The sequence below is a fragment of the Saimiri boliviensis genome, chromosome 4 (genome assembly GCF_048565385.1).
Source record: "Saimiri boliviensis isolate mSaiBol1 chromosome 4, mSaiBol1.pri, whole genome shotgun sequence".
NCBI lineage: Eukaryota > Metazoa > Chordata > Mammalia > Primates > Cebidae > Saimiri > Saimiri boliviensis.
Genome location: NC_133452.1, coordinates 20,358,505 through 20,384,506, shown reverse-complemented (window position 1 = coordinate 20,384,506; position 26,002 = coordinate 20,358,505). Strand labels below are relative to the sequence as shown.

At 42.4% G+C, this 26,002-nt stretch overlaps 2 protein-coding genes across 3 annotated transcripts; one reads left to right on the top strand and one right to left on the bottom strand.

Annotated features, from left to right (window-relative positions):
* Positions 1-2,994: 2,994 nt before the first annotated feature.
* GINM1 (glycosylated integral membrane protein 1) lies at positions 2,995-24,840 on the top strand. Of its 2 annotated transcripts, none has more exons than XM_039467395.2 (8): positions 2,995-3,162; positions 8,522-8,581; positions 8,744-8,840; positions 16,393-16,541; positions 18,141-18,297; positions 19,209-19,339; positions 21,036-21,199; positions 23,824-24,840. In XM_039467395.2, exons 1-8 carry the CDS (start codon positions 3,043-3,045, stop codon positions 23,933-23,935), a joined length of 990 nt encoding a protein of 329 aa, XP_039323329.1. In that variant the 5' UTR covers positions 2,995-3,042; the 3' UTR covers positions 23,936-24,840. The 2 variants fall into 2 exon arrangements, with proteins under 2 accessions (XP_039323329.1, XP_010329731.2); XM_010331429.3 differs by having other exon boundaries at positions 19,206-19,339.
* LOC101039563 (ATP synthase peripheral stalk subunit d, mitochondrial-like) lies at positions 16,927-17,457 on the bottom strand. Its single transcript, XM_010331428.3, is given in 1 exon segment — positions 16,927-17,457. A coding segment is annotated over 1 exon segment (486 nt). The 5' UTR covers positions 17,428-17,457; the 3' UTR covers positions 16,927-16,941.
* Positions 24,841-26,002: the final 1,162 nt, after the last annotated feature.

Sequence of the window (26,002 nt, the reverse complement as noted above, 5' to 3'; positions counted from 1 at the left end):
CAAGCCTGTAATCCCAGCACTTTGGGAGGCCGAGGCGGGTGGATCACAAGGTCAAGAGATCGAGACCATCCTGGTCAACATGGCGAAACCCTGTCTCTACTAAAAATACAAAAAATTAGCTGGGCATGGTGGCACGTGCCTGTAATCCCAGCTACTCAGGAGGCTGAGGCAGGAGAATTGCCTGAACCCAGGAGGCGGAGGTTGCGGTGAGCCGAGATCGCGCCATTGCACTCCGGCCTGGGTAACAAGAGCGAAACTCCGTCTCAAAAAAAAAAAAAAAAAAAAAAAAAAAGAATAATGCACAGTTAGACCATCGAAAGGCTCCTTAAGAAAACACCCTCGGCCGGGCACGGTGGCTCAAGCCTGTAATCCCAGCACTTTGGGAGGCTGAGGCGGGTGGATCACGAGGTCGAGAGATCGAGACCATCCTGATCAACATGGTGAAACCCCGTCTCTACTAAAAATACAAAAAATTAGCTGGGCATGGTGGCGTGTGCCTGTAATCCCAGCTACTCAGGAGGCTGAGGCAGGAGAATTGCCTGAACCCAGGAGGCGGAGGTTGCGGTGAGCCGAGATCGCGCCATTGCACTCCAGCCTGGGTAACAAGAGCGAAACTCCGTCTCAAAAAAAAAAAAAAAAAGAAAACACCCTCATTTGAGTCATGGCACCAAAAATTAAATTAAATAAATAAATAGAAAACAGATAGCTTCAACTTTCCCTATTTTCATATATATGGACTTTGTAATCTTATATTACTAATTCAAATTATACAGATCCATATTACGTTTGTTTTCTGACTTCCAGATTCTTTTTTTTTGAGATGGGAGTCTCATTGCACAGTCTGGAGTACAGTGGTGCTATCTTGACTCACTGCAACCTCGGCTGCCCAGATTTAAGCGATTCTCCTGCCTCAACCTCCTGAGTAGCTGGGATTGCAGGTACATGCCATCACATCCAGCTAATTTTTGTATTTTTAATAGAGACAGGTTTTCACCATGCTGGCTAGGCTGGTCTCAAACACCTGACCTCAAATGTTCTACCCACCTCGGCCTCCCAAAGTGCTGGGATTACAGGCGTGAAGCACTGCTCCCAGCTTCCAGATTCCTTTTTTATTTTTTAATAGACTCAGGCGATCGTTCTGCTTGCGTTTGCTGCGTGGCTGGTACTATAGGCACAAACCACCACGTCCCATCTCCAAATTCATTTTTAATTCCTGCAGTAGGAAAAAAGTGAAAAGGCCAAGTGTGCAGATGGAACCCAGAAGTGGGTGGAACTTCACTGTGATATCACTTGTAGCTTAACAATGGCGTGAGGAAGGCCGGGCGCGGTGGCTCACACCTGTAATCCCAGCACTTTGGGAGGCCGAGGCGGGTGGATCACGAGGTCAAGAGATGGAGACCATTCTGGTCAACATGGTGAAACCCCGTCTCTACTAAAAATACAAAAATTAGCTGGGCATGGTGGCGCGTGCCTGTAATCCCAGCTACTCAGGAGGCTGAGGCAGGAGAATTGCTTGAACGCAGGAGGTGGAGGTTGCGGTGAGCCGAGATCGCGCCATTGCACTCCAGCCTGGGTAACAAGAGCGAAACTCCGTCTCAAAAAAAAAAAAAACAAACAAAAAAAACAATGGCGTGAGGAATCTCAGAGTAAGCCGGGAGTTAGTTGAAAGGAGTCTTTAGCCAAAACTTTCATAATTTATTCTAGCGGGTGGGGCTGGGGAGTCAGGCATGTGGGAGGAGGGTGTTAAAAGGAGTAATGGAGGCTCAAAGAAAGAAATAATTCTTGTTTCCCTTTTCACGTCAAAAGTTTTACTTCAGAGGAAGACTACTGTCTCTTATTCTGCCTGAATGGCTAAGTTTCCAAGTTTTCTCAATCAACATGCAATCCTGTTAATCTAAAATGCTTGAATTTCTTGCTACTCTCTGCTTTCAGGTTTCCATAATCTTTTTTTTTTTTTTTTACTCTGAAAGGTGGAAGAAAAGTCTAACACTTTCACTTTAGAGTTAGGAGACTGACCAAAAACGCACTGACAGCCCAGGTGTGCCCGCTTCCAGTTTAGCGCTGTCCCCGCGCGCCAGCAGGGACACGCTGAGTGCTTAACATTAAGCGTGGCGCATCCTCAACCTTGGCGGCACAGTGAATCCACCTGGAAAAATTTAAAAACCACCAGGGCCAGAACCTCAGCCCGGTCTGCAAAGTGGGGTGCCCAGGGAGACCCCAGTACTTTTTAAAGCTGCACGGGAGAGTCCCACGTGCAGCCAAGGGTGGGAAATACCCACTCAATAAAAATTTCCCCTCTAAATGTGATGTTGCATTTTTTTTTTTTTTTCTTTTTTTTTAGACGGAGTTTCACTCTTGTTACCCAGGCTGGAGTGCAATGGCGCGATCTCGGCTCACCGCAACATCCACCTCCTGGGTTCAAGCAATTCTCCTGCCTCAGTCTCCTGAGTAGCTGGGATTACAGGCACGCGCCACCATGCCCAGCTAATTTTTTTTGTATTTTTAGTAGAGACGGGGTTTCACCATTTTGACCATGATGGTTTCGATCTCTTGGCCTCGTGATCCACCCGCCTCGGCCTCCCAAAGTGCTGGGATTACAGGCGTGAGCCACCGCGCCCGGTGATGTTGCATTTTTAATGTATAACAGTTTTCTGAAATATTACCGTTTTCATCGTATAGGTATATATACATGTGCACACACATGCATGTGTGTATATACTAATTTTAAAAACAATGGCTACGAGAAGATTTACACCGCTCGGGTTGAAGCCCGGTGGGTTCCTGAGCGCGGGTTTAAGGAAGGGCCGGACCTTCCCACACTTCGCCCTTCGACGCCGCGCGACGCTGAGCGTGCGCAGACGCCTTTCCCCGGCGAGCGAGATTTCAGAGGCTCCTTGCGCCTTCCGCGGCGCCCGGGCAGGGGAGTGCCCGCCCCGCCCCGCCCCGCCCCGCCCGCCCCTCGCGCCGAAGCTCCGCCCCGCCCACCGTGCGGCTCCGCCCTCACCTCCCGGTCGCCGCTGCCCGCTGTCGGGGTTGTCCAAGATGGAGGGCGCCCCGCCGGCGCCGATCGCCCTCCGGCTGCTGCTCTTCGTGGCGCTGCCCGCCGCCGGATGGCTGACAACGGGCGCCCCCGAGCCGCCGCCGCTGTCCAGAGCCCCGCAGGTAGGGCAGGGTGGGCCCGGCTGGCCGCTTTACCACCCCGACCCTCCGGAAGGCCGGGGCGGTCCGCAACGACGCCTCTCACATCCCGGCGGCGGGCAGGGGCGGGGGTCCTGGCCCCCCGAAGGAGGCTTGGGGAGAAGCACCCCAGGAAATGGGGGCGGCGTGGGAGGCCGAGGTGAGAGGAAAGGGACCCATGGGGGCTGCGTCGCTGTGAGTGAGCCTCGGGCCACCCCACACCGACTCGGCCGCCCAAGCGGGCGCGCAGCCTGACTGGGCTCTGCCGTCGAAACGCGCGGTTGCGGGTGATCGCAGGCCTTCATAATGGCGCCTTCCCGGGGTAGAGCCGGCGCTTGGGCAGGGAATGTTTGTGTGCTCGGGAAGTGTGGAAGTTGCCCAGTTCGCGCGTTTCAAAGCCACCTGTGCCCGTTCGGCCTGCGATCGCCAGGGCGCGGCGTCCCGAGGCTGCGGGGCTCCGCCGGGCTGAGGTGCGCAGAGGCAGAGACCCGGCCCTCGCGCGACGTGGTGTTTTTGTCGGATGTTGGAGGAGAGGTTCTCACAGCGGGGCGCGACCCGCCGCGTTCGCACCCCGCGGGAACTTGGCCGGGCCCCTGGGGGCGGGGCTCAGCAGTCCGGGTCGGCGAGCCCTGCAGGTGCTTCTGTTGCCGGCTGAGGTGGGAGAATCGAGGCATCCTAACATTAAAACGTGGCTGATGCTCACCGTTTTTCCCGTAGAGTTGTGCCTACCTAGGCCAGTATGAGCCTTTTTCAGTACAATGTTTGGTAAGGAAAACTTTGACTATTTTCAAGTGCAAGTTTTCCGAGAATGATAAGAAACTACGTCGGTACATTTCTCTTACTAGTCAAGACTTGAATATGAACACTCTAAATACAAAGGTGAAGGGCACGATAAATGTCACTTTTTAAAGTTTTAACGTTTTAGGATAATGACATCTCCCCACGTGGGTACAAAACTGACGAGCATGTCACAGTTTTGCAGGGCATTCCAGGAAGCCACAACATTGCTTGCCCTAAGAACCACCTAGATCTAAGATTATATGTGGACCACAGTTTCACGTGGTTAAACAATAGGAATGTGATGGACAAACACCAAGGGATCAAATAAAAGTGAAATAATTCTAAAAAGTTCTGGAAATAAGGACATTATTTTCCTATTTTTCAAGTTTTGTTTTATTATTATTATCATTTTCTATTTTTCAAGTTTTAAAGATTCATCATTGACACCTATATGTCAAAGAGATGTTTAGGTCTACCTAGTCTGCAAAAAAAATACGTTTTGACTGCAGGCTTAAAATACATTGCATTGTCGGCTGGCTCTTAGTGATTTTATCATTTCAGTTCTCCCTTCTTGGGCCTTCATTCCGCTTTTGGAAAGTCCAGATCTAAACTGGGAAATTCACATATTAAGCTGGGTGCAGTGGCTCACGCCTGTAATCCCAGCTGCTGGGGAAGCCAAAGCCAGAGAATCGCTTGAGACCAAGAGTTGGGAGTTGGCAATAAGCCTGGTTAACATAACAAGACCCTGTCTCAAAGGCAAAAAAATTTCACAGTTTAAATGAATGCTGAGCAACTAGAAAGAGAATCCCATTACCTGGACTGTTTGTGGGAAACTAAAGACACTTGATCTAAGACGTCTTTTCAACGTCTTATTGTGAAACATTTCCAAATATAAAAGTATTTCACAGTGATCCCACATATTGCATAAGTGCTGTCCAGTAGAACTTTCTGCCTTGATGGTTATGTCTTTTCTCACCATTCCAGTAGCCATTAGACTGCTGTGGCCACTGAGCACTTGAACTGTGACCAGTGCCAGTGAGGGACTGTTTTTAAATTTTTGTTTTATTTTAATCAATTTAAATGTAAATAGTCGCAAGTGATTAGTGTGTACCATATTGAAGAGTGCAGAACTGGACTACTCTTAACATTACTAGCTTTATCACATCTGTCCATCCTTGTCTTCAGTCTGATAGAAATTAAACTGGTTGATGTCAGGAAAATTCTGTCTTCTTCCAGTGACTCAGATTTATTGGATTACAAGCATTTTTCTGTTTTTATGTATACACTTGTCAGAAGTTGAAGTTATAAAAGATTGCATATAGGATTGAAAAATAAAAGTCTTTTTTTTTTTTTTTTTTTTTTTTTTTTTGAGATAGCCTTGCTCTGTCGCCCAGGCTGCAGTGCAATGGTGCAATTCAGGTCACTGCAGCCTCCGCCTCCTGGGTTCCAGCGATTCTTCTGCCTTAGCCTCCCAGGTAGCTGGGATTACAGACAGTGTCACCACACCTGGCTAATTTTTGTATTTTTAGTAGAAATGGGGTTTCACCATGTTGGCTAGGCTCATCTTGAACTCCTGACCCCAGGTGATCCTGCTGCCTTGGCCTCTCGAAGTGCTAGGATTATGGGCGTGAGCCACCACACCTGACCAAAAAATATAAGTCTTTATAGTACATTCTTCTAATATTAAAATAACTTGGTCACCAAAGAGAGGCATTCAGAGGACACTCACTTTCTTGTATACGTAACTATGTATTTCTCTCAGATGTATATTAAACCAGCTGTCTATTACCTTTATTCTTAGGAAGCCACTTGTGTCTGTGATGGGTATCCTAGGAGTAAAGGAATTAGAAGAATTGAAGATGGTTAGGGAGAAACTTTTTAGTGTCCCCAAGCACCCTCTAAGTATATACAACCCTGGCTCATAAGCCTGACCTTCCATTTCATTGAGAAATTCTCAAGAAGAACAATAAATGTGCCCTGGCTCTGAACTCCTGGCCAGGAGGCGGTAAGGAATGTGATTCCCTTTTGCAGTAAAATCATTTAGAAAGACCAGAAAATAATTTTGTTGGATTTGGTTCTGTAGAAAATACAGTATGCTTATGTCTATTAATTGTCTTTTTCAAACTCTGTATTTTTACTAGGTAGGTGATATATGTTAAGTTCAGTAAGTTGCTAACAGTATAGTGTATATTCACTGCTAAAAGGCAGAAGCTATAAAATGGTTCCCTAGAACATTATTGGAGACTTACTTCTGGGCTGTTAGAAGAACAATAGTTTATAATTAATACATTCTCTCGTTTGCAAAGGAGATCCATATGACTTGGAATTTAGACACAAAACAATATAGCTATCAGTCTGATGACACACTGAATGTTGATTTGTTTTAGATGCACTATTGGTTCCAACCCTGTAGATCAAGGTAGGCCAGGAGAAAGCCAGCTAGTTCTGAGGAGTTGCTAGTTGTAAAACTTCCTAGGCTCCTTGTTGGTAAGTGAACTGTAGTCACCCTAAATGTGTGGTGTAGGTCTTGTGTTGTATAAACCCTGTTCCACAAGTTATTCCTGGAATCAGCTCAACCTCATGAAATTTCATCAAATTCTCTCATTTGTTGGAAGTTAGATATATATAAAATACTGAGGATGCTCAGTACCAGCAGATATACTTGTATATTCTCTCCTTTTTTTTTTTTTTTTTTTTTTTTGAGACAAAATTTCACCCAGGCTGGAGTGCAGCGGCACGATCTTGGCTCACCGCAATCTCCGCCTCTCTCTCGGGTTCAAGCTATTGTCCTGCCTCAGCCTCGTGAGTAGCTGATATTACAGGCATACACCATCACACCCAGCTAATTTTATATTTTTAGTAGAGACAGGGTTTCTCCATGTTGATCAGACCGGTCTTGAACTCCCAACCTCAGATGATCCTCCCTCCATGACCTCCCAAAGTGCTGGGATTACAGGTGTGAGCCACCATGCCCTGCCCTGTATATTCTTTTTGATGTTTATGAACAGTTTTTCTATTTTCTAAGTTAATACAACCTCAAAGTATTTGAGAGGAGTATTGTTTTTATTCTTGAATAACGATGTCTATTTCTGAATAAACTTAGAAAAGAATTTGATTTACAGATGACCGATTATAGTTCCTGTGTTCAGTGGTAAATACTTATTTTAAAAGTGCTTGCCTCTTGGCCCGGTACAGTGGCTCATGCCTGTAATCCCAGCACTTTGGGAGGCTGAGGCAGGTATAAGGTCAGGAGTTAGAGACCAGCCTGGCCAATATGGTGAAACTCCATCTCTATTAAAAATACGTTAAAAAAATTAGCCAGGTGTGGTGGCACACACTTGTAGTCCTAGCTGCTTTGGAGGCTGAGGCAGAAGAATCGCTTGAACCTGGGAGCTGGAGGTTGCAGTGAGCCGAGATTGTGCCACTGCACTCCAGCCTGGGTGACAGAGCAAGATTCCATCTCAAAAAAAAAAAAAAAAAGTGCTTGCCTCTCTATAAAGCATGTCATCTTAAATATTTGGGTATACGGCTTTTGATCATACCTTGAGAGGCAATAAAATTGCAGCGCTACAGATACTTGTATAAGAAACACACTCAAGAATGGGTTAGTGCAACTTTGGTCAGGCGTTGGGGCTGAAGCCTGTAATCCCAGCACTTTGGGAGGCTGAGGCAGGTGGATCCCCTGGGATCAGGAGTAGGAGTTCGAGACCAGCATGACCAACATGGCTAAACCCCATCTCTACTAAAATTATAAAAATTAGCCAGGCATGGTGGCGTGCACCAGTAGTCCCAGCTACTCAGGAGGCTGAGGCAGAATTGCTTGAACGTGGGAGGTGGAGGTTGTTGTAAGCTGAGACCCCACCACTGTACTCCAGCCTGGGCAACAGAGCGAGACTCTGTCTCAAAAAAAAAAAAAGTCAGTACAACTTTGTTTATAAAAGCAAAAAGGTTGGAAACAACTCAGATGTCCTTGGGTAGTAGAATAAATAAGTAAATTGGTAGTCAGAGATGGAATGTTACCACAGCACTATGATTATGCTACATTCAACAACTAAAGTTACGGAAGAATACATATACTGTTATCCTACTTACATAAAGCTCAGAAACAGATAAACTAAGCAACATATTGTTTAGAGAGAGAAAGAGAGACAGGTAGTAAAACTATTTTAAAAAAGCAAGACATGATTCAAATGGAAGTGGGTATGGGATTCCTTGTGGGGCGATAGAAGGCAATCATGCAGAGCCTCCCAAGGCAGGGGTAATATTTTCAATTTTAGTCTTGATGGTACTTACAGGAGTGCTCATCTTTTAAACTCTACATTTGCATATTATATACTCATGATGCTTTTCACAAGTAAATAGAAAAATCATATATTATAAAAATTGGAATTGTGCATAAGGGTGGAGAAATGGCTATAAAATGGAAAAGATGGTCTTTTAAAATCTCTTAATGCCGTTATAAGTGATTGTACAATAAATATAATTGGAGGGAAAAGAAACAGCCACATGATTCTCAGTCTGTGAAATGCAGACCTGTCCAATTTAAACAATACTTGTTTTACAGGATGGCATCAGAATTAATGTAACGACGCTGAAAGATGATGGAGAGGTATCTAAACAGCAGGTTTGTCTCCTTTTATGGTTTTAATATATAATTTAGCTAAGTGCTAAGCAGCTTATTTGATTTTTTAACCTGCACATCTAATTTAGTTTATCTTTTTTGACATGAAGAGTTTGCTACTGTTTATAAATATTGGAATTAATGTATATGCTGCTTCATTTTAAGGTTGTTCTTAACATAACCTATGAGAGTGGACAGGTGTATCTAAATGACTTACCTGTAAATAGTGGTGTAACCCGCATAAGCTGTCAGACTTTAATAGGTGAGTACTACTAAATTATTTCCATAATTGCTGTTTTTTGTTTGTTTGCTTTTGTTATTTTTATTGTTTGGTTTTTGAGACAGTATCACTCTGTCACCCATGCTGCAGTGCAATGGCGTGTCTCAGGTCACTGCAACCTCTGCCTCCTGGGTTCAAGTGATTCTCATGCCTCAGCTTCCAAGGTAGCTGGGACTACAGGCATGTGCACAGAGATGGGGTTTTGCCATGTTGGCCAGGCTGGTCTTGAACGCCTAGCCTCAAACCATCTACCCTCCTCAGCCTCTCAAAGTGTTGGGATTACAGGTGTGAGCAACCGTGCCTGGCCTGTTCTGTTTTTAATAATACTAAATTAGCAAATTTTTGGATGTTACATATTTCCGTTTTAAAGTAAAAATAGGCCAGGCGTGGTGGCTCACGCCTGTAATCCCAGCACTTTGGGAGGCTGAGGTGGGTGGATCACAGGAGGTCAGGAGTTTGAGACCAGCCTGGCCAATATGGTGAAACCCCATCTCTACTAAAAATGTGGGGTGCCTTCCTGTAATCCCACCTACTCGGGAGGCTGAAGCAGGAGAATCATTTGAATCTGGGAGATGGAGGCTGCAGTGAGTTGAGGTCACACTACTGCACTCTAGCCTGGGCAACAGAGTGAGACTCTGTCTCAAAAAAAATAAAAACGAAGTAAAAATATACATCATTGAAGCAGGAGGATCACTTGATCCCAGGAGTTTGAAGCTGCAGTGAGCTCTAATTGTGCCACTACACTCCAGCATGGGTAGCAAGACCCCATCTCTGAAGTACACACACATCATTATCAGAATGTACAATACCACTAATGTGTTGAAAACTCTATTCTTTTTTTGAAACGGAGTTTCGCTTTTGTTACCCAGGCTGGAGTGCAATGGCGCGATCTCGGCTCACCGCAACCTCCGCCTCCTGGGCTCAGGCACTTCTCCTGCCTCAGCCTCCTAAGTAGCTGGGATTACGGGCACGTGCCACCATGCCCAGCTAGTTTTTTGTATTTTTAGTAGAGACGGGGTTTCACCATGTTGACCAGGATGGTCTCGATCTCTCGACCTCGTGATCCACCCGCCTCGGCCTCCCAAAGTGCTGGGATTACAGGCCTGAGCCACCACACCCGGCGAAAACTCTATTCTTATTTTATATTGCTACTCTGGCACATTCACTTTTTTCCGTGAGATCACTATTGATGAAATTCCTTTTTTTTTTTTTTTTTTTTTTTTTTTTGAGGCAGAGTGTCACTCTTGTTACCCAGGCTGCTGGAGTGCAATGGCACGATCTCGGCTCACCGCAACCTCCGCCTCCTGGGTTCAAGCAATTCTCCTGCCTCAGCCTCCTGAGTAGCTGGGACTACAGGCACGCGCCACCATGCCCAGCTAATTTTTTGTATTTTTAGTAGAGACGGGGTTTCATCACGTTGACCAGGATGGTCTCGATCTCTCGACCTTGTGATCCACCCGCCTCGGCCTCCCAAAGTGCTGGGATTACAGGCTTGAGCCACCACGCCCGGCGAAATTCCATTTTTGATAGGTTGATATTGATTTAAGAATCTGTGTAGAGGCAGGCCATGGTGGCTCTATCACTTCAGGAGGCTGAGGCAAGTGAGCTGCCTGAGCCCAGAGTCTGAGACCAGCTCAGGCAATATGGCAAAACCTTGTCTCTACAAAAAATACAAAAATCAGCTCGGTGTGGTGGTATGTGCCTGTAATCCCAGCACTCCTGAGAGGTGGGAGGATTGCCACTACACTCCAGCCTGGGCAACAGAGTGAGACCCTGGCTCAAAAATTAAAAAGTGCATAAAGATAGTAAATGGGATAGCAAGAGCCAAGAAAATGAATTGTCTGATTATCTGGTTTTCAGTTTCTTCTACTCTTATGTCAGTCGAACATTTTTTTCTTTTTAACCTTTAAAAATTTTGAGTTGTTTAAAGGTAAGCAGATATGTTGCTTTGGAATATACCATATTATTTGAATGAAAAACCTAAAATGCAATTAAAAAAAAAAAAAAGAAATAGCAAATATGAGGACTATACATAGGATTTTTATTACCTGTTTTAATGTGCACATTTAAAACAGTACATTTTTCTCTAAGCACTTGTGTCATATACTTGATTTGTTATAAATATTATTCAGTTAAAAGTATTGCCTAATAGTTTCTTTTGCTGTTTCCTTGTCTTAATGGTAATTTAGAATTACATTGCTTAATTTCTAAATTTGGAACTTTTTACTGATTCCACCTATTATCATCAGAAATATAACTGTGTGATTTCAAGCCTTTGACATTAGACTTAATTTATGGCTTTAGCATATGGTTAGATTTATTAAGTGTTTCTTTCCATGTGTACTTGAAAAGAAAATAAATATTTATATGTAATGAGTTGGATACAATAATGTATGCCAGGTGAAGTTTTTAATCATGTTGTTCTGTCTTTTTTGGAATTACTGATTTTTTGTTTGCTTGCTTTGCTGTATCAATTACTGAGAATAGTATGTCAAAATTTCCACTTTGTGGATTTTGTCTATTCTCTTTTCAGTTCTGTCATTCTGGTTTTATATATTTTCACACAGTAGTACTAAATGCATGTAGATTTAGAACTGCTGTGCTTTTTTGACAGATGGGCTCTTTTCAACATTGTATGGCTTCTTTGCCTCTATTGATGTTCTTGCCTTTAAAATCAGCTTTATCTGTGTGTAGCAATAACTGCTTTTTGGTGCGGCAGGAGGGGAGGTGCATCGTTGTGTGGTATGTCTTTCCATTTCTGTTTTTCTGGAAGGAAAACATCTCATAAACAGCGTGTGTTTGTTGTTTTTCCAGTCATTCTGTCAGTCTGTTTTTTAGTTGGAATTGTAACTTACTTACATTAATAGAATTACTGATACATTTGGATTTAAATCCTCCTTCTTGTTTCCTCTTTGTCCCAACTGTTTTATGTTTCTTTTTCTTCCTCTTTTGCCTTCTTCTGGGTTATTTTTCGTTTCATAGTTCCCTTCTATCTTGGTTTTATTTAATTTTACTATTCTTTTAGTGGTTACCCTTGCTCTCAGTAAATTAGTACTGCTAATTTACTGGCTGGGCATGGTTGCTCATACCTGTATTCCCAGCCCTTTGGGAGGCCAAAGCTGGAGGACCTCTTGAGCCTGGGAGTTCGAGACCATCCTGGGCAACGTAGGGAAACCTGTGAGCCAGTGTGGTGGTGCAGGCCTGTTTTCCCAGCTACTCAGGAGGCTGAGGCAAAATGATGCCTTGAGCTCAGGAGATAGAGGCTGCAGTGAGTTGTGATTGTACCACTGTACTCCATCCTGGGTGACAAAGTAAGACCCTGCCTCAAAAATAAATTTAATAAATAAATTTTTACTTTTATCATTTCCCAAACAATGCAAGAACCTTAGAATACTTAAATTCCATGTATTTCCTTTATGCCTTTGGGCCATTATTATGTATATCAACTCTGTTTTCTTAAACCTGATGTGACATAATTATTGTTGTTTTATGCTTTCCAATATTCATGTGTGTTTACCATCATGGTTACCTTTTCCATAGCTCTTTATTCCTTCCTGCCTGTGCTCCCCTCTGTATCATTTGGTTGGAGTTTTAAGTTCCAAAATTCTTTCTCCTGTCTCTCTTTCTCTGTATATTCTGCAACTCCTGCCTTGTCTGCACACACACGCATTGTGCCCTCGTTGTCATTTTCCTTTGGCCTAAAAAATTCCCTGTAGTATTTCTTTCAGTACAGGTTTGTTAGCAGTGAATGGTCTGAGCTTTAATTTTTCTGAAAACATCTCTTTGCCTTCATTTTAGAAGAATATGCTGGCTGTGGCAGCATAGCTTAGCATTTTTGTTTTAACACTTAAACACTTCATTTTCTCCCCTGCTGGGTGAGACTGCCAGACACTTTGTCAAGCTTTTTTTTGCCTCACACTTACTGCTTTCTACTCAGCTTTTCAACTTCTTACCTGTTGGGCTTGGGAGTTGGCAAATGTCTTTGGGGGAAGAAGTCTCATGGGATATTGTACTCACCTCAGGGAGCTCTTTCCTTGGCCCTTCAAGTGCTGGCCATCTTTACCTTCTGATGCCTCCTTGGACAGATTTGAATGTATATGTGGATGTGTATTTTTTTTTTTTGAGACGGAGTTTCGCTCTTGTTACCCAGGCTGGAGTGCAATGGCGCGATCTCAGCTCACCGCAACCTCCACCTCCTGGGTTCAAGCAATTCTCCTGCCTCAGCCTCCTGAGTAGCTGGGATTACAGGCACGCGGCAACATGCCCAGCTAATTTTTTGTATTTTTAGTAGAGACGGGGTTTCACCATGTTGACCAGGATGGTCTCGATCTCTCGACCTCGTGTTCCACCCATCTCGGCCTCCCAAAGTGCTGGAATTACAGGCTTGAGCCACCGTGCCCGGCGGATATGTATTTTTTACATCTTTTCTAGCAGTTCTTTGCAAGTGGTTCATTGCAAGAGGGTTGGTATACTACAAGCTAATCCATGGTACCTAAGAAAGGAAGTGCTAGTACTATTGAAATAATTCTTTTGTTGTTGTATTCACTGGGGAATGGATGTGGATACAGCCTCTCTCCTCTATTATGGCCACCTTTAAGTCATCCCAGTCATTGCACTGAGTTTGTTTCTTTGAAATAAGTGCTCATCTTACCCAGTTACAACAAGAGTTTTCAAAACATTAAGTGCAGCAACAACAACAAATCTTCTTTAATTCTCTAAAGAAACTTTTTCTTTAGTTGATATATTTGTTATTTATTACTACATAACAGTTTAACCCAGAAGTCAGTGGCCTAAGACAATATTTATTATTTCATAGTGTCTGTAGGTCGAGAATCTGAGCTTGGCTTTAGTGGAGTCCTGTGGTTCTCAAAAAGGGTGCCATCACATCAGGGCTCAGCTGGGAAAAATCTGCTTCCCAGCTCATTCATGTAGTTGTTGGCAGGAGTCAGTTCTTTCTGAACTCTTGAACAGAGGCCTCAGTTCCTCACCAGCTGTTGGCCTCAGTTCCTTGTCACTTGAAGCTCCCCATAGAGCATCTCACAACATGGCAGCTGGCTTCATCATTGAGAGGGCAAGAGAGACTGCCAGTAAGAGAAAGAGAACTAGCAAGACAGAAGTCACAGTCTTGAGTAATCTGGTCGTGGAAGTAATATTCCATCACGTATGCTATGCTCTGTTTGTTAGAAACAAGTCACTAGGCTGGGTGCAATGGCTCACACCTGTAATCTCAGCTATTTGAGAGGCTGAGGCTGGAGGATCACTTGAGGCCAGGAGTTCAAGAGCAGCCTGGGCAAGATAGCAAGACTTCTCTTTCAAAAGAACAAAAAAAAAAAGAAAAAAAGAAAAGAAAAGAAAAAAGAAGACTGTCATTCATAGATACATAGGTAACTAGTCACTAGGTCCAACCCACTTGAGGAAGGAATTACACAAATGTAAGAATCCTCAGAGGCAAAGGTCATTGAGGGCCATTTTTGAAAGCTGCTTACCACAGTAAGGAAGTCAGAATATGAAGGGCTTTGTTGTTTTTTATTTAATTTTACCCTATATTATAGGTACTGAATGAGGCTCTTCTTATATTGCTATAAAGAAATACCTGAAACTGGGTAATATATAAAGAAAAGAGGTTTAATTGGCTCACGGTTCTGCAGGCTATACAGGAAACATGGCACCAGCATCTGCTCAACTTCTCAGGAGGCCTCAGGAAGCTTTTCCTCATGGTGGGAGGCAAAGGGGGAGCCGGTGTCTCACATGGCAGAGCAGGAGCAAGAGAGAGCGAGAGTGGCAGGGGGTGCCATAACACTAAGCCATGAGGGATCTGCCCCCATGGTGCAAACACCTCCCACCAGGCCCCACCTCCAACGTTGGGAATTACATCTCAACATGAGATTTGCAGGGAACATTCAAACTGTATCAGGCACCAAATTTGCAGGCTGAAGAATCGCCACTTGGGTGTAGTTAGGTGACTGCATTTTCTCACCCATTGAGTCTCCTGTGCCCTGGTCTTTGTGCTTATGAACCTGCTGACACAGTGCCTGCCATTCCACGAGGGAGACCCACGGGTGTTAGTGGTCAGTTGAAACGTGAGGATGGACCATGAGAGGGGAGGTACCTTTCACAGTGGTGTCTTTCAAAGGGCATGAAGAATTAGGCACACTAGAGAGAGGAGCAGCAAGGGGCCAGATGAGGAGCCTGAGGACGACCAGTCAGAGGACAAGGAGCCACACAGGAGTGCCACTGAAGGTGTATGAGCAGGAGGCTGTGGACTGAAAACCATGTCACAGTGAGATGAGCCTGGCACTGTTGTCTGAATGGTTTGGAAGGGAGGGACTAAAGAAGGGAAGAATAGGTAGGTACATCTTACAATAGTAGGTGGTTAGTGAACTAGATATTGAGATATTCTAGATAAAGGAAATAGCCCTGTAAATGCACAGAATCAGATTAAACAGCTGGGTGTACATTCAGATTGTACATCTGGGTTCCTGTTTGGCAAATAATCTTCAGATTCTTTGAGGGCTAGAAACAAAATGTTCCATCTGTGGCAGTTGCTTTGATGTATGTTGCTTGATCTTTTTATATGGCACTTTCTACCTTAATAGAGTAGCCACTGGCTCTATAAACCAGCTGTAGCTGCTACACCCCATTTCTACTAGAGTGGGAATAGGGGTTTCCTAGCTAGAGAAGAACATGGCTAATAGCTAGTCCTACCCCATTATACATTACCAGGGAGAAATGACAGGCCTCCCCAACCCTCTTTCCCCATTCCCGCTTTCTCTAACAGTAATGAGTCACTTATCCGGGAAAGGATTGAGAAAAAAACTCAGTGTTCATACTGCTTGGGCCTCTTCTATCACAGGATTTTGAGGATGAATGAATGGATGCATGTATGTGCTTATTGTTTTAAAACATGGGATTGACTGTGTCTTCTGGCTGGCTTTATAGTTATGGCATGTTGGTTCCTCATTGCCAGCTGTGTAAAAGAATAGGAAAGATGGGCCGGGCACGGTGGCTCATGCCTGTAATCTCAACACTTTAGGAGGCTAAGGTGGGTGAATCTCTTGAGGTCAGAAATTCAAGACCAGCCTGGTCAATATGGTGAAACATGTTTCTACTAAAAATACAAAAAATCAGCTGCATGTGGTTGTGCAAGCCTGTAATCCCAACTACTCCAGAGGCAGAGGCAGGAGAATCCCTTGAACCCAGGAGGTGAAGGTTGCGGTGAGCCGGGATCATGCCACTGCGCTCGAGCCTGGGCGACAGAGCAAGACTCCACCTCAGAAAAAAAAGGATAGATAGAAAAGATGTTGCTAGTGTGGTATTTCATACAAGTCTAAAGATCAACACATTTTATAATGTAAAGATTTGTCAGATTGTCTTTGTTTTTAATAAATCGGAAACAGCATTGAGATCAGGGATAAAGGAAGCCAAATAAATTGACTGTCTTGTTCTATGTAAATGTCATCAAAATAATCAAACTTCAGTAACAGATTTGCAGGTAAATTTTTGTTCAAAGCTGTCACTACTTTTTTTTTTATAGTGAATGAAAATCTTGAAAATTTGGAGGAAAAAGAATATTTTGGAATTGCCAGTGTAAGGATTTTAGTTCATGAGTGGCCTATGACGTCTGGTTCCAGTTTGCAACTAATTGTCATTCAAGAAGAGGTAGTAGAGATTGATGGAAAACAAGTAAGATAGTATGTTTATTAATTGGGAATTAAGTTATAAAGATTTGAATTTGTGCTAGGTATTATGTGTGTGTTCAGTTATTTTGTTTCTGACTTGATAAGGAAGGTGCCTGATGTTGCCTGTATCCAGTTATTTAGAATTTTTATATATTTAGCATTTGAAATGTATTTTTAAATTTTCACATGTTCGTACATGTTTATATCACTTTAAAATGTGTGGACATTATTAGATAGTAAGCAAAAAGATTCAGTTTGGCTCATAGTTCTGTTACCATTTTCTCTATGGTAAATGAAGTCTCTGTGTAAATGAAATAGAATACAGATTTTTTTTTTATAATTACTTTATTTTTAATGTCCAGAATGCATAATATAAGGGCCAGAGCCTCCTCCTGAACTCAGTTTTATAAATTCTCAATTGGTTGGTGAGGCCAATAGGGATACTTTTGTGTGTCCAATTTGGTTTCTGGAAAAGCTTCATTCAAGTCCTCAATGGTCATCTGTTCAAATGGAATTAAGTTCTTATACTTCTCCATCTGTTTCTCATATTCTATAACACTGGCCTTTGAGAGAGACACCTACTCAGCACAAGACTTCACATCTTCTTTTTCTTCAGCATCCACCAGGGCAGTATATGGATCCTTTGGTATAGGAACCTTCAGGGCATTAAACTTCTTCTCAGAGTCATCCACCAAGCCTGCCTTGGCCACATTGGCCTTGTAGTAAGCCCAGTCAATAGATGGTGGATTCTCAGGTAAAGCAGCCAACCTGGAGGTGAGGATCTCATTCCAGGATTTCAGGGAATTAGCAATGGCCTTTTGGTTTTGGGGTATGATCTCCCAAAAAGCTATCCAGTCAATGGTTTTTAGAGCAAGTTTTCGCCCAGCCATCTTGGGATCCTTCACTGACCCCAGCTGCCTACCATCCACAGCAGCAAGTAACCTTTTTTTTTTTTTTTTTTTTTAAGAGATGGGATGTTACCATGTTGGCCAGGCTAGTCTCAAACTCCTGACCTCAGGTAATCCACCCATCTCAGCCTCCAAAAGTGCTGGGATTATAGCTGTGAGCCACCACGCCCAGCCTAGAATCAAGATTAAGTTTATAATAGTGTTAGAGTAGACAGGAATATTATTAAAGTTGCAAGTTAAGTGCCCCAAAGTGGGAGTAGGAGGAAATAAAGAATAACTGTCGACCAGGCGCAGTGGCTCACACCTGTAATACAAGCACTTCGGGAAGCCAAGGTGGGCAGATCACCTGAGGTCGGGAGTTTGAACGAGCCTGACCAACATGGAGAAACCCTGCCTCTACTAAAAATACAAAATTAATTGGGCGTAGTGGTGCATGCCTGTAATACCAGCTACTCAGGAGGCTTGAGGCACTAGAATCACTTGAACCCGGAAAGCGGAGGTTGCTGTGAGCTGAGATTGTGTCGTTGCACTCCAGCCTGGGCAACAAGAACGAAACTCCATCTCAAAAAAACAAAAAGGAGTAATTGTCTGAATAGGACATGTGTTTTAGTTACATAAATCTGGGAGGAAAATTTGCTTTTAAATTTTTATGGGGCTGTGCCACTATTTAAAATAAATCATATTTTCTTTTATAGGTTCAACAAAAGGATGTGACTGAAGTTGATATTTTAGTTAAGAACCAGAGAATACTCAGACATTCAAACTATACCCTCCCTTTGGAAGAAAGCATGCTATACTCTATTTCTCGAGACAGTGACATTTTATTCACCCTCCCTAACCTCTCCAAAAAAGGTAACTTAAAAGACCATTATTTAAAGTATTAGGGAGATTATTTATTTAGTTGGTAGCTTTATATACTCTTGAACTTCGTTATTTTTTACACTGGTTTCAAAAGTTGCTCTTTATCTTTAATAGTTAATATGTTTGGAAATGAGCTTCTTTAAAAAATGCTTCATAACATGTATTGCTTCTTATGTCCATTTAAGGACTTTAGGACTCTATTTTGAGCTTTAGTAGAATGTGATCAGTGCTGGTTGCATAGTAACATTTCTCAGTAATTAATTATTCATTCTTACTCTGAATATTGATCACAAAATATGTAATAAGACTATTGTGAAGGTTCATTCAGAGGAAGAACTATTCATTTTTTCACTGAAACATAGAACTTCTAAAATTTTGGCTTTTTTTTGAGATGGAGTCTCACTCTGTTGCCCAGGCTGAAATGCAGTGGTGCAGTCTCGGCTCACTGCAACCTCCACCTCCCAGGTTCAAGAGATTCTCCTGCCTCAGCTTCCCAAATAACTGGGATTACAGGAACCTGCCACCACACCTGGCTAATTTTTGTATTTTTAGTAGAGATGGGGTTTCACCTTGCTGGCCAGGCTGGTCTCGAACTCCGAAACCTCAGGTAATCTGCCTACCTTGGCCTCCCAAAGTGCTGGCATTATAGGTGTGAGCCACCACACCCAGCCTAAAATTTTGGCTTTCTATGTGACAGAATCATAACTGCTTTAGCTCTTTATACATATCTTAGTTTATAGCTCTCTGCTGGCATTTAAATCAGTAAACACTCAAATGTGTTAATTTTTTATCCCATGGTAAAATATATGTTCTTACTATCCTAAATGTTATTGGTATAGTAATCCTAAGACTAGTAGGAAAGACACCAGCCTTTTGGTAATGTTTCTCTTCCCACTCAGTAGAAAGTGTTAGTTCACTGCAGACCACCAGCCAGTATCTTGTCAGGAATGTGGAAACCACTGTAGATGAAGATGTTTTACCTGGCAAATTACCTGAAACTCCTCTCAGAGCAGAGCCTCCATCTTCATATAAGGTAAATCAAGTATTTGGTCTTATATTTATTTGGTGTTATCATAAGCATTCATGGTTATGGTGAAGAAAATAGATCCTAGCATTTAAAATGAAGTAGAAATGAAGAATGGAACCATGGAGCATTGGTGGTAATGGACTCATCTTGGTCTTAATATGATATTTTTAGGTATTCCTATTTTCTTCTTCAACCTTCGTTTAATAATATTGTAGTTATGATCACGATTATCAAGGTGCTGTTTCATTTAGTTGGAATTGTAAATTCCACAGTTCTTTCTCATATTCAGATTTCTGTGTTTATTCTACACCCGCTACCTTGCGTACACATGCATGCATAGTACCCTCAGGATCTTGCCACGTGATTCAGCTCAGGTGGTTAAGAATATACTTCCTGGATTCAGCCTGCCCAGGCTTGAAACCTGGTTCTGCCACTGACTAGTTGTGTGATCTTGAACAAATTCTCTTTTTTTTTTCCTTTGAGGTGGAGTCTCTCTGTTGCCCAGACTGGAGTGCAGTGGTACAATCTTGGCTCACTCCTCTGCCTCCTGGGTTCAAGTGATTATCCTGCCTCAGCCTCCCAAGTAGCTGGAATTACAGGCATGCCCCACCACACCCAGCTAATTTTGTATTTTTAATAGAGATAGGGTTTCACTGTCTTGGCGAGGCTGGTCTCAAACTCCTGTGCCTCAAGTGATCCATTCACCTTGTCCTCCCAAAGTGCTGTGATTACAGGCGTCAGCAACTGTGCCCAGCCTTGAACAAAGTCTTAATCTCTCTAACATCAGTTTCTTTATCTCCACAGTGGGGCACCCACTTAATTAAATAGTAGTGTAAAGTAGTATCTAATGAAGTTGTTATGAGGATTAAATAATATGGGTACTACATATAAATACAAATTGGCACCTACTAATTTCTTGTACGTTACCTGTGACATTTATACTGTGTACTAGGAAAATATTCATGGGTTCAGAGAGTATCCTGATTATCTCTCTGTATATTAAGTAGGCGCCTACCCAAAATTCATTGTAAATGAGCCGGGTCTATGGTTGGTCTTAAAGGAGTAGCAGTTCTCACTGAAGGTCAGGATGCATATTTGGGGTCACTTTAGCAGTCTGGACTGTAGCACCCTCACCCTGTCTACCTCACTTCACTTAGCAGGTCAGCCCCAGAGTAGACTGTCTTCATAGCCCATGCCATCAGTGCCCACCTTAGGTTCTCTTCTTGCTCTTCAAGTATAGAAACATGTTTTGTACACAGTGAGCTTCCCATCTGTTCTAAAAGCTGATATATTTGTCTTTCTCCTCTTTCTCTTGTGCTCTAGGTACTGGAAACAGATAGTTGATGCTGCTTTATTTCGTTCGTAATGGACTAGCCTAATGAATCTCTTCTCAATTAGCAATTATTTTCACTTGATTTGTATTAGAAAACAATATAAATAATTTTAAAGGCTATTAACGTGTTTGTGCTTGTATTGTTAGAACATACTTTTTTAAATTGTAAGTAACTTTATTGAGGTACATTCAAAAATAAAATGCACCATTTAAAATACACAGTTTTGACAAATGTAGTCACCCATGTAACTACCAGCACAATCAAAATACAGAACATTGTTGACATCCCAAAGCTAAAACATTAAAAAATGAGAGTTTATTCTTAGAGCTTAATGCAACTTGCTTCTCTAATTGAAACTCCTTTTTCAGGTAATGTGTCAGTGGATGGAAAAGTTTAGAAAAGATCTGTGTAGATTCTGGAGCAGTGTTTTCCCGGTGTTCTTTCAGTTTTTGAACATCATGGTGGTTGGAATTACAGGAGCAGCTGTGGTAGTAACCATGTTAAAGGTGCTTTTCCCAGTTTCTGAATACAAGTAAGTATTTTCTATTTTTGAAATGTTAGTATTTTTAATGATTAAAAAGTGAGACATATTTGCTATGTTTTTGAGTAGAAAATATAAAAATTAGAAAGGGTAAGACAAATGGGAGAGAAAATAACAACTGCTGTTTTTCTAGCCCATCTTCCAGTGTTAGCAAACTTGAAACACATTTATTGAATACCTATTGTGATCCAGACATTCTTAGAGATTCAGATGTGAGTAAGACAAATTCTGCTCTGTAAGAACTTAAAATCTAGTAGGAGAGGAAGGAAACAAATATGTGTAATGGAAAATGCAATTGTATGATCAGAGATGAAAAAAACCAGAGGACTTCATAGTGTATTTTCAACCCCAGAGTATCAGTTTAAAATGTAGTTAATTTCAATAGACAAGCAGCATATTCATTGCAGCACTGTTTGTAACAGAAAATAAAATAGGCTGGGTGCAGTGGCTCACGCCTGTAATCCCAGCACTTTGGGAGGCCGAGGCGAGCAGATCATAAGGTCAAGAGATCAAGACCATCCTGGCCAACAATGGTGAAACCCCATCTCTAGTAAAAGTATACCTCCTATGTTCAAGCAATTCTTATGCCTCAGCCTCCTGGGTAGCTGAGACTACAGGTACCTGCCACCATGCCTGGCCAATTTTTGTATTTTTAGTAGAGATACATTTTACCAGGTTGGCCAGGGTGGTCTCGAACTCCTGACCTCAAGTGATCCACCCCCACCCCCCCCACCTTGGCTTCCCAAAGTGCGGTCCCAGAACTTTGGGAAGCCAAAGAGGGGGGTGGGTCACTTGAGGTCAGGAGTTCGAGAGCCACTGTGCCTGGCCTAAGCTTCTGTCCCCAGACATTTTTTTAAAAAAATTTTTGTGTGTGTAGAGACAGGATCTCACTATGTTGCCCAGGCTGGACTCCTTAGGCCCAAGCAGTCTTCCTGCCTTGGCCTTCAAAGGTGCTGGAATTTCTAAGGGCATGAGCCACTGTGCCCAGCATCATATTTTCTTAAAATTTATTTATTTTTGAGATGGTGTCTCGCTCTGTTGCCCAGGCTGAGTGCAGTGGTGGAATCTCTGCTCACTGCAGTCTCTGCCTCCTGGGTTCAATTGATTCTCCTGCCTCAGCCTCCCAAGTAGCTGGAGCTACAGGCGTGCATCACCACAGGCAGCTAATTTTTGTATTTTTGGTAGAGCCAGGGTTTCACCATGTTGGCCAGGCCTGTCTCAAACTCCTGACCTCAGGCAATTCGCCCACCTCAGCCTCCCAAAGTGCTGGGATTACAGGCGTGAGCCAATGTGCTTGGCCAAAATTTATTTTTTAGCATTACTTTTGTGTATACTTTTTACTCTAGAGTTCTCATTTTGTTTTCCAGCAGAGGCCATTTTTCCATTAGTAATTTCTCATTGACATAGAATGTTACCTTATTATAAACTAAATTTCCATATACACTAGTCTTTGGGGACTTTTTTCCTGTCCCAGTGATCTATTTGTCTATTCCTGTGTCAGCAGAACAGTTTTAATTACTATCATGTTTTGTTTTTGTTTTTGAGACCAGGGTATCACTTTGTCACCCAGGCTGCAGTGCAGTGGCATGATCTTGGCTCACTGCAACCTCCACCTCCCAGGTTCAAGCGATCCTTGCGATTCAGCCTCCCGAATAGCTGGGACTGCAGGTGCGCACCACCACACCCAGCCAATTTTTTCTATTTTTAGTAAAGATGGGATTTTGCCACTTTGCCCAGGCTGGTCTCAAACTACTAGGCTCAAGCGATCTGCCTGCCTTGGCCTCCCAAAGTGCTAAGATTACAGGCGTGAGCCCCCACACCTGGCCTACTGTCATGTTTTAATAAAACCTTTGAGAGCTAGTTAAGGCAACTTTCTCTTCTCCCCCTTGTTCTTTTTGAAAAAAATATATGGCTATTCTTGCAGTTACTTTCCTGGGAACTTTAGAACCTGTTTGGTTCTATAAACAAACAACTAACCTCTGTTGATGTTCTTAGAATAACACCAAATTTACAATATAGGGTCCTAAATTGAATCCAAAGATGTACTCTCTGGTCAGGGATTTTAAGTGACAAAAAGAGAAACACTATCTAAAGACCTAAGGTTGGCTGGGCACGGTGGCTCACACCTGTAATTCTAGCACTTTGGGAGGCTGAGGTGGGTGGATCACCTGAGGTCAGGAGTTCAAGACCAGCCTGGCCATCATGGTGAAACCCCATCTTTACTTTAAAAAAAAAAAAAAGAAAGAAAAAAAAAAGACCTAAGATTGTATTCTGGTGATGCGTATTGTTTAGAAAGGTTCTTAGGCTTAGTCTTTTTGCTCAGCCTATGTGTATCTAGGAACCTCACTCTACCTTGAAGATCTATACTTACCCTATTCTTCCCTAAAATAGGAAGTAATGAACTTCCTTGATGCCTTTCTATTCTCTCAGCTAGTTCGGTTAAAGTGACTTTGGGCTCATAGTTTGTACAACCACTATGAATTTTTAAATAGAATGTAGCAAAAGCACCTAACTTTAGGTATGTATTATAACTTTGAAGTAGCCTTATCTCACTAACAAACTACAGGCAGAAGAAACATTTAATTTTGATAGTAATTAATCACTTTCTATTTCAGAGGAATTCTCCAGTTGGATAAAGTGAATGTCATACCTGTGACGGCTGTCAACTTATATCCAGATGGTCTTGAGAAAACAGCTGAAAACCTTGAAGATAAAACATCTATTTAAAATTCCATCTCATATCATGGACTCTGAATTAGTCTATTGCCTCCAAATTTGCCACTCAAATATAATTTTCTTTAAATTGTTAAGAATCAGTTTATACACTAGAGAAATTGCTAAACTTCTAAGACTGCCTGAAAATTGACCTTTACAGTGCCAAGTTAAAGTTTACCTTATTCTCGACCAGGCGCAGTGGCTCACACCTGTAATCCCAGCACTTTTGGGAGGCCAAGGCGGGCAGATCACGAGGTCGGGAGATCAAGACCACCCTGGCCAACATGGTGAAACCCCATCTCTACTAAATACAAAAATTAGCCAGGCATGGTAGTTCGTGCCTGTAGCCCCAGCTACTTGGGAGGCTGAGGCAGAATTGCTTGAACCCAGGAGGCTGAGGCTGCAGTGAGCTGAGATTGCACCATTGCACTCTAGCCAAGGTGACAGAGCAAGACTCTGTCTCAGAAAAAAAAAAAAAAAAAAAAGTTTACCTTATTCTCTAAAAGGGCTGGCTAGTCATATGATGCATTGTGAAGAAAAACTTAAAGTGGAAGATAAGACATGTGAAGAGACTTTGAAATTACCAAAAGGAAAAAAAGGCCAGACAAAATCTCTTGTGCCAGGGACTTTTCAAGGTGCCTTTGTTAAGGAAATTATATCCACTTAATTACTATAATATATAAGACTTTATGAAAAGCACTTTATAAAATTCTAATTTAAAAGCTCAAGAACTTAACACTTATTTTTTTATTCAGTACAATGTGCCTTTATATTGTTTGACTCAGTATAAAATCACTGAAGCATATCATGATTTGACTGTATCCTGTACCAAGACTACTTACCTTGAATGCTCCAAGATTTAAAAGTAGTATGACATGTTCTCACTCTAAAATAAACTTTTTTTGAGGAAAAAAGTATAGCCGTTTTGGTTACACTGATATAAAACCTTTACCCAGGTAAGAATGGCCGAGATGCAGGAATAGGTTTACTTTCATTTACACTGGCTGAAACCATGGTTCAGATCAAATGAGTCCATTGATACCATGAATTAGACTGTGCCCTTGTTCTTGCGATTCTAGATATAGTGCTGTTTACCCTACAAGTGTTTTATTAGCTTTTTTAACCCTCACTCATATTGACATATTAATATTTTACAATGTGACCTAATACATACAGTATGTGATACTTTGTTGTTTCATTTAAAAAATTTTTTTACTGCAGCCCATCATTTTGAAAACATTGTCCAAGAAAGTAACGGTTTTTATTTTTTGTTTTTGAGACAGAGTTTTTCTCGCTGCCCAGGCTGGAGTGCAATGGCATGATGTCAGCTCACTGCATCCTCCACCTCCCATGTTCGAGGAATTCTCCTGCCCCAGCCTCCTGAGAAGCCTGGATGACAGCCACCCACCACCATGCCCAGCTGATTTATGTATTTTTAGTAGAGACAGGGTTTCACCGTGTTGGCCAGGCTGGTCTCGGAACTCCTGACCTCAGGTGATCCATCCACCTAGGTCTCCCAAAGTGTTGGGATTATAGGCATGAGCCGTCGCACCCAGCCATGATTGTTTTCTTCAGACCACTTTATATTTAGGCCAAACAGATATGTGTGTGGTAGGGGTGGAGAGGATGACAAATAGTAGAATGAAGCAGTGATGTTTCATTTTACCAGACTTTAATTATTCCTACCCTCATATTGCTGAAAAAAATATCCTGCAACTTATAATTTGATCCTAGAGTTACCAGCTAGTAACACTTTTTCTTTACACCCTTTTTCTTTCCCTAAGTTATTAGCACCAGTTCTAACTCCAAACGATAACACAATCTTATTTTATCTAGTAACCATAAGCTTACAGATTTTAGTGAAGAAGAAAATAGGAGGCTTTGCAGTTAGCAGATCCCTATCCTGGGATCTTTCTTAGTAAGACTTGGGACCATAGCAAGGTCTGCAGTCTCCTGAAGCTGTTTTCTATGGCTGGGATAACATAGTAAGTTATTTTCTTCTAAGTAGTCACACATGGAAATCTTACCTAAAATTTTATACCATTAAATTTTATTTCACTTACTAACTTAAACCATTAA

Excerpts from the sequence above, each read along its gene's own strand:
- GINM1 (XM_010331429.3), top strand. The coding sequence starts at position 3,043 with ATGGAGGGCGCCCCGCCGGCGCCGATCGCCCTCCGGCTGCTGCTCTTC. Across the intron at positions 8,582-8,743 it reads GAGAGGTATCTAAACAGCAG|GTTGTTCTTAACATAACCTA; the intron begins GTTTGTCTCCTT and ends CTTCATTTTAAG. Across the intron at positions 19,340-21,035 it reads AGCCTCCATCTTCATATAAG|GTAATGTGTCAGTGGATGGA; the intron begins GTAAATCAAGTA and ends CTCCTTTTTCAG.